The 13,554-nt window shown below is 40.7% G+C and overlaps 1 protein-coding gene across 1 annotated transcript in view; it reads right to left on the minus strand.

Annotated features, from left to right (window-relative positions):
* myo10l1 (myosin X, like 1) overlaps positions 1-11,577 on the minus strand; it is a 59,637-nt gene extending 48,060 nt beyond the window's left edge. Inside the window, 1 exon segment of the mRNA XM_044375842.1 lies at positions 11,039-11,577. Coding sequence (XP_044231777.1) covers positions 11,039-11,059 — 21 coding nt within the window. The 5' untranslated portion in view covers positions 11,060-11,577.
* Positions 11,578-13,554: the final 1,977 nt, after the last annotated feature.

Consider the following 13,554-nt stretch of genomic DNA (forward strand, 5'->3'; position numbering starts at 1 on the left):
GTGTAGGTAAATTCTTAAAAGTGCAGGACAAGTCGTATGGTCCTTTATTCACAGTATAATCCATAGGATTAAATCATGTTTTAAAATTATGTTTCCTCATCTTGATTTATCCATTAAAGCCTTAATGCAGAGGGAAGTGGTTTTGGGGGAAAGCGGCAGTGAGAAGAAAAATTAGAAAAACCCTGACCATCGAATAATCCTTCATTACTGAACACACAAAACCAAGCTTCCCCAGAGCCTTTAGCCCAGAAGCCTGAACAGCCGTGTATGTGTGTGTGTGTGTGTGTGTGTCTGATAAAGGCCTTGTTTCTGCTCCGGCGATCACGTGGACGGCTGTGCCATTTGATTGAGGCGTCGCCCTGAAGACAGTCTTTGATGAAGAAACCTTTGAGAGACACTCACACCCCAACAAACATGAATGAATCCCCAACCCAAACATACAATCAATGTCAGCATACACATACACACGCTCAAACTGCACAATCAGCAGTCATTCATGACCCCTGAATGAGCATCAATAAACATCATTACATAAAAACAGTCTTCCACTGAGTCATGAATATATGATTTACTACAGTGAGCTATAAGCTATATGTAACTATATTGATATACATTTTGATATTCACCAAATATTTTGATATTATTGTCATTTTTCAGGCAACAATACCAAACATTACATAGTTCCAGCTCCTCCTTTCTGAGGATTTGCTTCTTGTCCGTGTCCTTTGTGATAATAAACTGAAATTATTTGGGTTTTTGCAATTCGAGGATATCACTTTGGGCTTTAGGAAGACTTTTGGAAACTGTGATGTGCATTTTCACTACATTTTACAGACTAAATGAGTAATTGGATGAATGATAATGAAAATAATTTGTAGTTGCAGCTCTAATGATAATATAAATTTTTATATAGAAAGAGCAGAAGGTGCAATTCCCATATGTAGTTGAAAAAGAAAGAGGAGATTTTAGAGTGAAAGACAACAAAAGAAGAACACTTTAACTGTAAGAAAATTACTAGAAGAAGGGGATGGAAAAAGATTGACGGAGACAGAAAAAGAGAGAAAAAGACTTGCTGGAGCGACATCTGACAATCTGGCTGTGATTGATGGACACAAAAGAAAGGAGACAGAGAAAGAAGGAAGAAGAAGGAAGAAGATGGACAATGTTGATGATAGTAGGAAATGCACAAAAAGTAGACAAAAGGTTAAAAGTCTAGGTGGTTGAGATAGATATAAAATGACAGGAAGACACACACATAAATAAATTATGACAGAAACAGCTGACCAGTCAGTGACCAGCTAATGGAAGAAAATTAAAGAGCAGTATGGATGTGGGAGGTCTCTAGAGACTAAAGGTCAGGGGTGCATTCAGAGATGACTTTGAATATGTGTGTGTTCATCTGTCAATCTGTCTGACTGCATCAGCAAACTCATTAACTACATTACTTCTACTTCTCAGTGTTAAAATAGCACCTGACTCACAAAACACATCCAAATATCAATAATTCAACATGATGATATCTCCCAAGACTTTACTCACATACACTCTCTCCTTTAGTCTCAGTGTTTTGACACTTTCTGACACTTAAAGCCCCAAACGGGAAAAAGCTCCAACATATTTGTTGGTAACAACCCCAGACATCCACCATCAGAGCCTCCGCTCACCCTACAATGATGGATGTCTGATAGGAGAGTGGATGTGGGTGCAGTTATAAGTGCTTATGTAAGTTAATCAGGCAAGGAGGGGGGCTAGTTGTTATGTGGTGCCCTCAAGTGGAATTGTTCTTATCATGTTCATTAGATAAGTCCAATTAAATGACCTACTGGTGTTTTATTTGCAAGTCAAGTGGCTTGAATGTGTAAGTACCTTAAAGCGCAATGTCACCGACAGCTGCTAGATGTTGGCTCCAATTGACTACCATCTAAAAAGCATCAACTTCTCTCTTGAAATACTAAGTCAATAATTTTTTTAACGAGTCATTATGGTCTCAATTGCTAAATTCAGGCCCCCTAATGCTGGTGGTCATTTTGGAAATTATTGCTCTGTTAATAAGATTACAGTAGGCTTTAATGTCTGCAGTGTGGGTGTTGATTGACAGCTGTGAGTCATATTTTTGGAGCTTCTGTTTAAAAAATAAACTGTGATTTTTCTCCAGACATGCAGTTCTACTGTGTTTGTGTTTCAGGAGTTACACTAACAAGATCCTTTTTAATGTTTAATGTTTCTTGATTATGATACCTGCTGTCCTGTCAGCACAATTTAGCCCCAGATAGCATATGAAAGTGGACCACTTCAGGCAATGATGCGGCACTGCTAGCCCTCTATTGGCCTGGACAAATGGCTGTGAGCCTGAAATGACCCACATATAAAATAGCAAATATGGTCCAGATATCCCAAATAAAGTGTGGGCCTTTTTTGGTAAAGATGTGGTGCTCTCAGGTATGTGTATTCTGGATGTGGGCCAGTGATGGACTATCTGGTTTGTTCTTGGTTGACACACGGCTTGCGGACCAACCAAGTGCCATCATTCCATGTGGTATGTGGGCCGGATGAAAGTTCCGAAAGTGTCGGGTGTGGGCCGAATCTGGGCCACAGCAATTTTTTTTAAATCTTTGGCTGAAGTAGCTAATGTTAGCTTCCTCTCAGTGTTCCCAGTAAGCTAGCGTTCACTTCAATCCGAGGTAGCAGGGCTTGTTTCCAGAGCATGAAAGGCAACACCCCGCACTCCTTATTTGGAAGGTCCTGGCTCCAAACAGAAAAGATGGCGCAAAACATAAGCAGCAACTCTGGGCTTCAAACTGGCTCCAATGCAAACCATTGGCCTCGCTACATTCATCTTTATATAACAGTCTATGTTACAAATTTGAAAAGTTTCTGGAAGCTCCAAGTTCACTTGTTATGAATGAATACCAACAGAAGCTACTATTTTATTTATTTGTATTAGTCTATAGTTGCCTACTCTTTCCCATTATTATTAAAAAGATGTTGAAAGGCCAAAAAATACAAATTATTCTCCATAATTGAAAAGGAAAGAAGACAATGTCACTTTTCATCAGTCATATAACAACAATGTTCTTATGACTTAAACTTGTACTTGACTACTTGACTTCTCATGCCAACTGTACAACCTTACAACTTTCATTTTATGGCAGCAATAAAAGAAAAGTGTGTGCAGCTAAGAGTGTGTAAGGATGTATATAAGGCAAGTGAGTTGTTTTTTTTTTAACACTGCTGTGATACAGCGCTCTGATCCATCTCTTCTAGCACCCCATCCTGTGCCAGGAACCTAAACTGTGTCAGTAATATTCCATTAAAGGTGATAATACAATCAGGACAGCGAGGCTTTCAGCAGATTATGGCGGGTGGAAGCAGAGCAACTACATGTGTTTATATGAGTGAGTGTGAGTGTGAGTGAGGGGGCGGGTGTCACCTGTCCTATATGAGGCACATCTGTCACTGAAAAGGATTACAGTTGGAATTCAACACTGTATGTATTAAAAACATCTGGAGCAAAAAGAAAAAGTCTCAAGTGAAAGGCTTCAATTTCATGTATTTCCCTCTCTGGATAAAATACGGTTAAAAATCTTTGGTGAATCAGTCAAAAACAGATGATTGCATCCTATTTTTTGTTTATCATTTTGAGGAACACAGAGGACCTTCAACTAACTTATATTATTCCTTGACCTTTAACCATGACCATAAAAGGACAAATCTACTCTTAGGTGCTATTATATTCTTGTTTACCATCACTCTTTTGTATTTTTTCTTTCCCTTCAGCCTGCTTCGTCTGCTTTTACATCAGTTAATGATTTCCTGCCGTCTCCAGAATGCCCTTTGACCCCTGATTATTTGATTGATTATTTGATTTGCTGAAATTGTTGAATGCAGCTGTGGGTTTTACATGTGGGAGAAGACAATAACGGCAATAGAAATTGTGATAGTAAAGCAAGTTTTTCCAGTCACAAAAAGCAAAATGCACCTTTTCTTTAAAGTGTGTCTTGACCTGCATTTAATTGTAGTCTACAGAAGCAACAACACATCTTCTAAAGTGGGTTTCTATCTATAAACCATCTCACCATAAGACTGTCAAGCTTCACTGTAGCTCCATTTGAAACCTCAGCACTCTGTGATTTTGGTCACAGCATTCCCTATGCAAGGGGAAAAGTCTTATCTAGCAGCACATTGCATCTTCAAAGATATTTTTGTGTCTACTTTCTGCCCTGAATCATGAAACGCCAGAAGCAAAACCAAACATTAAATACATTGAATCCAACATTTCCACTGCTAACATAAAAACACATAATACAAATGGTACATACAGATGTTTTTCAATTAGTCATGAAGATACGATTTACTACAGTGAGCTGGAACAATCAACTGAAAATTAATCACCAACTATATATATGTATGTTTTGATATTCCTCAACAAATTTGATATCTGTGTAACTGTGTTTTCAGGCAAAAATGCCAAACATTACAGTTCCGCTCCTCCATTGTGACAATTTGACGCTTGTCTTTTTCCTTTGTGATAGTACATTTAAATTCTTTGGGCTTTGCAATTCGAGGATCATACTTTGGGATTCAGGAAGACTTTAGGAAACTGTGAAAGGCATTTTTTCACTAAATTTAAATCCAACATTCCCACCACTAGCATTTTTCTGAAAATTGTCCAATCCTGTCACATCATCTACAGAAATATGAAAACACAAGTTTAAACATAAACAGATCTGCAATATTTTTGCTGAATTAAATGTCTTCATTACTTTAATCCTCATAACTCCATGAACTTCCCTTGCAATTAACTTTAAAATGGCTCCTTTTCAAAACCTGTCCAAGCCAACAAAATGTCCTCTTCTTCCTATGCTTTCATTAATGTGGCAGACATACACACACACACACACACACACACACACACGCAAACACAAAGAAGTCATCAAGTCAAAGCTCTCCCACACAGCTACTGTAGAAGTGCCTGAGTTTAGAGTGACTGAGTGCAGATGAAACAGCATTTCAAGATTATCTAACTTCTGTATCATGACGTATTTCTGAGTGTAACAGGATAGACAGGTGGGACATAACGTTGGGAAGAATTTGATTTAAACGTTGAAAACTGGGCGTGTCATAATGAATCTTAACACTGTGCCGCTAAAAGTTGAAGACTGATTGATGGGTGGATGTCATGATATTATTGGTTGAGATTGGTTGGTTCAAGCCTACGTAAGCACACGTCACATTTTGTTTTACGGGAAGAAAACATGATTGGATTTTGATATAATATATTTTATCAAAATCAAAATATATGTTGTTAAATAGGTGCATAACATGACTGGGGATGTGATCTAAAAGGGTAAAAAAAAAAAAAAGAGGAATTTTTCATTTCATCTCGACTTTAAAGTATAAAAATGCATCGTGTTCCCCGTTCTGGTGCTTTACTGTTACTCTGGAATATCTGAAGCTTTAGACAGATAACCTTTTAACCTGTCCTGAATCCCAAAACAAGCACATGTATGATTTATCCAAAGTAAACCGGATCAGAGTATACTGCTAAATTACAAACAGGGATAAAGAGAGCAGATAGAAGCAGCTGTTAATGTGATTTTTGCGTTTGGTGTGTGTGTGTGTGTTTGTGTGCGTATGTGTGTGTGTGTGTACAGTGCAAATCCTCTTTGAGATGCCAGTTTTGAGCAGTCTGCTAATTATCACATTCTCTCTCATCTTGGATTAAACTACAGTCACACACTCCCACCACCCCCACCAACACCCTGGCAACAGGACTCCACAGCAACAGTGTGGAAACAGGGCACCATGGAAACAGCCTCTCTCCTCTATAGGCATTGGTGGATTACTGGGAGATAGTGTTCAGGTGCAGAGAATTGTGGGATATGCTGTCCTGCTGTGTTTTATTGTTTTTTTATTTGAGGAGTTTTTCCATATCCGAACTGAGGATATACAGATTGTAAAACCCCTTTTTTAAATTTGTGATTTGTGATTTTGGGTTATATACATAAAACGGACTTGACTTGACTTTATACAAGGTGGGGAAAGACATATGCTGTTAGAAGTTGACCAAAACACTGAGGCAGTCTGGGAAAAGACCATTAATATTTCAGTGTGGTTATGCACATTTCCAATATTATTAAATGGTTTACCAATCCAGGTTTACTCATAGGAGTGAGATGTGTTGGGGAAAAGGTGAACTTTGAGTGATGGGAAATTATAACTAAATCATTAGAACGTATCAAAAGGTTATTGACCAGCTTGTTCTCTTGTCTCTTCAAATAGATGGTTACAAACAGATGGATGTTACTGAATATCTGACTATTTCCTGTAAATAGCATGTACAGTCATTTGTTCATGTTCACACACACATATTTGGTTTTAATTTAAAATTTTAATTGTAAATTTTCCTTATCATTAATTGTAAATTTGGAAGCAGCAATGCTGCATATGTGAAGATAATTTTGACAATATTTAGTTAAATAAATTGACTCAATACCATTCTGAGAAAACGTATCACAACATAGTTTAAAAACAACCAAACAGTCAAGTCCAGAGGTCCAGAAATTCTAAGTAACTTGGAAAAGTCAAATCAGAGGTGAGCCAGTATAATAAATTAAATATCATGGCATGTACTAAAAAACACTAATTATTACATTTATTATGAATATAACTATGACAATATCATGGTCATATCACCCAGCTCCATCACAAAATATATACAGTCCTTTCAACAGACGAGTAGGATTCTGGTAGACGTTGTTTTATTCCCATCTGCCAAACCATAAAATAGCTTTAATGTGATTTGACTGAGGCGGAGCCGTACAGTCTCACACCTACATATGCAGAATAAGCAGAGAGAGTGAGAGGGGAAGGAAAAGAAATACAGAGCTACATGGAAAAATGCCAGAAGGAGAAACAAGACTGTGGCAGAACAGCACTGAAAGTGGTTGGTTGAGAGAGATGGAGAAGCACCAGGAGAGTGGCCGCAAGGGAGAGAGAGTATAAGAGGGAAGGGAAAAGAGGAGAGAGAGAGAGAGAGAGAGAGAGAGAGAGAGAGAGAGAGAGAGAGAGAGGCGAAGCTGATGCAGCTCCTGAGCAGAACAAATGTGTTTGGAGCTGCTGAATATAGGTCACACATCTCCAGTGACTGCTCCCTTCCCTCCATTGAACCAGCCTCCTGCAGAATTGCACTTCATACAAAATCCTGCATGATTTGGACCACTATCTATGGACACGGACTCCGCTAATTTTACCCCTAAGCCTTTTTACGTCAGCGTGGGTTAAATATGCATTGCACAAAAGCAAGGACTGCAATTAGAAGACACCCTCTGTAGCTCAAGCTGCAAAAAAAAAAACACAAACATGGAAGCTGCTTTGATATGTGTTGGTCTGTTTGCATGAATGTTTCACAGCTTATGTGCAAGCAGCCATATAGAATGCATCCAGATGATTAATATTTTACTGCAGAGGAAGTTCTTTGCATGAAAAATCAAACCTCAGCTTTCATTGCCCTATAACTATGTGCAGTATGGTATATGTCGGCCGAGTACACTCAACAAATTGCAAAGTGCTAAATAATGATTTACGGCCTGACGAGAGCGAAGAAGGGAGAAGGAAGTGAGGAATGTCGACCAAGCAAAAGACAGGACAGAGGCCGGCAGAAAATGTAGAGATAGATGGATCTAAACAGGCAGATATGATACAGCAACAATGACAGCAGGGTTGAGATAATGTCGCCAAAACTGCTCTTTCCACATTCACACCTGTCTGTCTCCTGGTTATCGATTCGTGGCGGCTGTGCACCTGCAATCCTGCTGAGGCCTGGTGACACAAACATAAAATGTCACCCTTGAGACCAAATTTCATCTATCTCTCTCATACACACACACACAGGTGTCGGAAATCACACTATAACCGAACAATGTACCTCGACGCACAGTTCATAGGTTAATGAGACATTACAATACTAGTTTTCAGCATACATGCAGTTTCTTATACAGTAAATGCACTCCAGATTTAAAAGAAGTCCTCCTCGTGGTATGAGAAAAGAAGAAGAAGAAAAGGAAGTAGATGTAAAAGATTAATATCTGTTCTCTTACTATTATTTGTTCTCTCTATTCAGTATGTTTTTGAGTCTGTTTTACATCTTGGTGAGCCACAGACAGGTGGACAATTCAGTTCTTTTCCATTTTACTCATTTCTATTTAACTGAGGGAAAAAATCGCACTTTGTAGCTGCTGTGGAGCCTTTGATCATATCACATGATCTTCATCAGCAGATTCAGTGTGCTCAGCTGTCATGAAACTGTACATGTTCAAATTTTCATTTTGTTTGAGGAATAGTTTGACGGTTTGGAAAATACATGTTTCTTGCTTTCAACGAGTAGATTAATACCCCTCTACTGTTGGTACGGTAAATATGTAGCAGTTGCCAGGCAACCGGCAGAGACTCCAAGAAGTTACTGCTCCCAGCCAAGAAGTAGTCCAACATATAACCCAGTGCAAAAAGGTGAATTGCCAATTTTACACTTAAGTTACACAAACGAGACATAAAGTCTTTAACAGTGAGCCTTAGAGAAGCTGGTGGGCAAATTTTGTTACCTTTGGACAGAGCCAGGCTAGCTATTTCCCCACATTTCCATTGTCTGCGGACATATTTTTTCCAAAATGTCAAACTATTCCTTTAAGAACTTCTATTCTATTCTGTCTATTTTATTTATTCTATTCTGTGAAGTACTTCACAGTAAATAAAATGCAATATTGAGTTTTGGTAATGCCCTAGATTTTATTCTAAATACCTAAAAATTGACATAGGTCAGTTGTTGGTGCTGAATTTATGACACTGGAGCTAAGTGTGGCAATATATTTCTGTTTTTCTTCATGTGTAGATACCTTTGATCAGAAACTTTCATCAGAAACCACAAAATGACCCAAACTCAGTATTGCTTTGTATTTCTTAATGCTCACATACAATTACTTTGGCATGTTTGAGGTCAAATGTAACATGATGTTCAGGAAACCTATTCTAGGATTAAACGTCTTCTCTGATATATTGCCACCAATTTAATGTCCCTCTAACTTTCTCACTGTCACTTCCAATGTATTAAAAGTTCTTCTTAATTTTCAAACCTGTGTTGTTTTTCAGCTACCATAACCAGAGAGGTGTTGATTTTTGTTTGTATTTAGAGCACATAAAATCACTACAACTACCATATTCCACTACTAACCAACCCAGTTTGAATATGAGGGGATTACACAGTAGTCTAATGCCACCTGACATTTCATGCTTGGCTGGCTGGCCAGCTATCATGTTTTCTGCCTGGGTTGAGAGAGAGAAGTCAGCTGTTCGCTCTCTCTGGTGAAGGGGATGGAGCCACAAATGGAGGGACGTGGGGATATAAGAGTGAAGGATGGAGCGATGAAGACAGCAGAGGAATGAAGCTTAAGTGGATGTTGGACACACACCTCCCGAAAGGATTGATTACTCAGCTCCCCACTGCATGAAGTCATATTTCTGGGTATCAGATATGCAGCTTATGCAGGACTGTGGGCCCGAACATCATAACTCAATAAATCAGTCCATTTTCAGGTCTCACATAGGCTTTCAGAGTCGGGGATGCGGGGTTGGTTATGGTGGTCTGTGAATCAATGCCATGATCAATATATTACAGACAGACAGGGATGGGAAATGGAGCAGCAGAGGTGACTGCTGTGTGTCATGCTTATGTCTTTACTGTTAATGTGACACACAGACAAATAAAAACAGTGGTATGTGCATCACATCTCCGTCTGTATGACCCAGCGACAGCCTGAAAAAGAAGGACCTTGGACAGCGTCGATCATCGTGGCCCCCGGTGCCCACACATATACCCATACAGTGCACTCACACGCTAGTATAAATGGCATGACATCACTGCCAATGCGAGAGGCATTTAAACCCATATCAGATTAACTCAAGAGGGAGGAGGATAAGTAGCTTGGAGGGAACGGATATTGGCATCAAAGACAGCTGACAAGACGACGTTTTCATGAGATGTGTGTGGACCAAAACATAAATTAAGTAAAGGGAGGGGGGGGGAGGACGTTGCATCTCCTGAAGTGGGGGGTGAGGGTGTGCAATGAAGGTAATGCATCAAATGAAGAAGGAAAGGAAATATTGTTTTTACAAGAACGAGCATGGCTTGTCAAATAAATCTAAAAGGATGCTGGAGGTGAAAGCCAAACAGGCCTATAAGGATTTGTTCCCACAAGGCAGTGCAGGAACGAGCAGGAGACTGAATTAATAACCACTTGATTTACTTAATATTCAATTATGATAGCAGTTGTTAACCGTTTACCTCCCTCCTTTCTCACCTTTTCCATTTACACACACACACATATCCATCACCCTTCTCCTCCTCATCCTCCTCCTCCTCCTTCAACCCCCTCCTCAATTCCCGCAGCCTTGCAACCGGCCCATACCCACCCAATGGATCCATCCCATTCACCCTGCACTAAAAAAAAAAAAAAAAAAAAAAGCAGAGAAAGGGTCTCTCAGTAGCAGCATGGTGTGGGAGGGCTGTTGCTGCAGGCAAACACGATCTACCCTCCGTTAACAGATTGGCTTTAATCCGAGAGCCAGCTTTATGGATGCAAAAACCCGTGTCAGCTCTCGTTTGGCCAATTTATCTGCGGCTCTGCTCTGAATTAATTCACCAAGCCGGCAGTCAGGCCTTGATGCTATGCAGTGATAATAAAATAAAGAAGATGGAGGGTTTAGTTTATTTTTTTAATCAATACAGGTATAAACATGCAGGAGATGAAGGCCTATTCCTTGTGGTTTTTTTGCTGGGAACGGTGAGGGGTGGTGCCAGTTGATGGGGCAAAGCAACACCTGCTGTAACCAAACCCGATGTGAATCCAAAAAAAAGGGGGGAAAGGCGTAAAAGCATCTTACAGTAAATGCAATGCATCAGTGCAAACCCAGGCTACATCACACTGCAAACACTGTAATCTGACATTAGCTCGATAACAGTGGCACATATATCTCCATGGCTTACCTCTGTAAAAAACGACTCCATCCTCCCTACTCCTCCCAGACGACGCGCGCCCGGCCCCGCAGAGCGCAGACACCGGCTCCGGTCTCTGGTGCGCAAATCACGCCGAGATAACGATGAGCAGCGTTTGTCAAGACGGGGGGAAAGGTGGCGGTGCCTCGGTGTTGGTGTTTCCCATTCACCAAGCGTTTCTGTTCATCTTCCAAATGGCTCAATTGCTCAAACACACATGGGCAGCGTCCGGGCTCTACTGTATGCGCAAAAATGCCACATGAGAAAAATCCAAGGAGGCTGTGATGGAAAATTAAAAATGTCCACGCCAGGGATCCGTCGACATTCGGAGAGCGTTAATTGAAGCGCCCCTCTTTCGTAAGTCTTCCTCTTTCTGTGTTTCAGTGTATATATGTGTGGATGAATGTGTGTGTGGTGTGTGTGTGTATGTGTGTGGTGTGGTGTGTGTGGTGTGTGTGTGTGAGAGAGAGAGAGGTTATAGTGGCGTGGGGTTGAGAGAGAGGACCAGTCCAGGGGCAGAATGAGCTTGCCGCTGCCTACCGCGCACACCGACGGGGCGGTGCAGATACAGCCTCCTCCAATACGAAACACACACATTGAGCTCCTCACACACACGCGCACACACACACACACACACACACACACACACACACACACACACACACACACACACACACACACACGGGGCTGGTGTAGGGTGTTGGATGGGGTTGTAAGTTTTGCAGCTGTGGTTAACACTGGACTGTGGCAAAAAAAAAAAAAAAAAAAAAACTGGCCAACATCTGGACCCAAACCTTTTGTTATCAGATAGTTCATCTTAGAGGGGGGAAAAAAGAAGTTGCTTTGGCTGGTGAATACAAGAACAGATGAAAGAGCCTCGGTCCCACTTGGCCCAATTACAGCTGTTGATTCTGAAATGAACCAGATCTCTGGCAAAAAGGGGTGAAAAAGAGGATGTATGAAAAGGGAAATCATATAAAGATGAGATATTTCCAAATTTAGGTAAAACAGGTTGCTTTTGCCGCAGGGATTTTAGTATCTTGCTTAAGGGAACCTCAGAGAGTCTTCTGATCTCTTATTTTAAGATGCCCCACTCAAAAAGTCAAAGTCAATTACATAAGAAGCATTTATTTTCCTCTTCACAAACTTTTCCATCTGTATTATAGTGTAGAAAGTATTGTTGAAGTATGAAATGATGAATTCTGATAAGTCTATTTGAGTGGATATGAATATATTACACCACCAAGGATGAAATCTCCCCTCACACTCAATGAAATGATGTCTAAATTAGCCATGAGGCAAGAGCTGTCAGCCGTATTCACTCTAATGCGTCTCCAAAATCACACAAAGAGAAAGAGTAAGAGGAGGAGAGTTAATGTTTCTTTATGATCTTTCCTTTAAAAAAAAAAAACTCCCCCTAGTTTGCAAAGGAGGAGGTTACAAAGTTAGTCAGAGGCCCCTGTGGGGTGAAAAATGATATCTCATGACACACAGGAGCAGAACGGTCAGGGAGGAAAAACACCCCAAAATCACTCAGGGTAATACATAATGCCCCCAAAGACGCCAGTTTTGTCCGACTGAGGTATAACTAGACAGCTGGTTTATGTGTTGTGGTTTCATTCTCCTCTTCAGAAGACCAGGCTGTAGGGGCCAGGTGCAGCCGTCAGCAGCCCAGCAGGCCAAGGCCTCTCTGGGGTACGGCATTGTGAATCTCAGCCTGCTCCCTCTGGAGCCCTGGAGGTATAGATGGGGCCCCCTGTATTCATGTGTGCATGTGGACGTATTATTTGGCTGTGCCCTCCATCTTCCGCACAGAGACAGTTCAAAAGCTATAGATCCAACAAAAGCCCCCCCCCCACCCTTGTTTTTGTTAGAAGTGTGTGTGTGTGTCTGTAGGGGTGGTAGTTAGAGCCCACGCACATATGTACGTACACAAACACTCAGGAAATGGAACATAATTTTTAATTTGAATAAGCCTTAAGGAGTCTGAAGCTCCAGCAGCAGCACGGATCATGAAATCATCATCACGCACTCACAAAAGCACACAGGAGTGTCTGGACTTACACTGGAGGGAGACATAGGTGGTTAATAAACATCAACCACTACAATTAAAGACAATTGCTATTAATTTCACCACTGTATCAATATCATATGATAACATGGGGACTGCTGCTGATTACTGTATGATAATAATTATGAAGAAGATTACAATGATAGTGATGAGGATGATGATGATGATGATTTGGTGGGGGGTTTTGAGATAATTTTTTATTATTGCTTATAAAACAGGCATATAATAGGTGACCAGACCGTCCTCAAACCCACCATAAGATCTCCAAATAATTAAGTTAACATTGTCAGAGTGACACTGTCACGGTGTAGGCCTGTGCCATCTAGAGAGAAATGACCATGGATGACTAGACACGCTGGCCCTTGGCTAGCGGGTTGACCCTTTGGCTGAGCGGTTAGCACAGATGTCCAGGGTTCAAGACTGGTGTGGGAGCCCT

The sequence above is a fragment of the Thunnus albacares genome, chromosome 15 (assembly GCF_914725855.1).
Source record: "Thunnus albacares chromosome 15, fThuAlb1.1, whole genome shotgun sequence".
NCBI lineage: Eukaryota > Metazoa > Chordata > Actinopteri > Scombriformes > Scombridae > Thunnus > Thunnus albacares.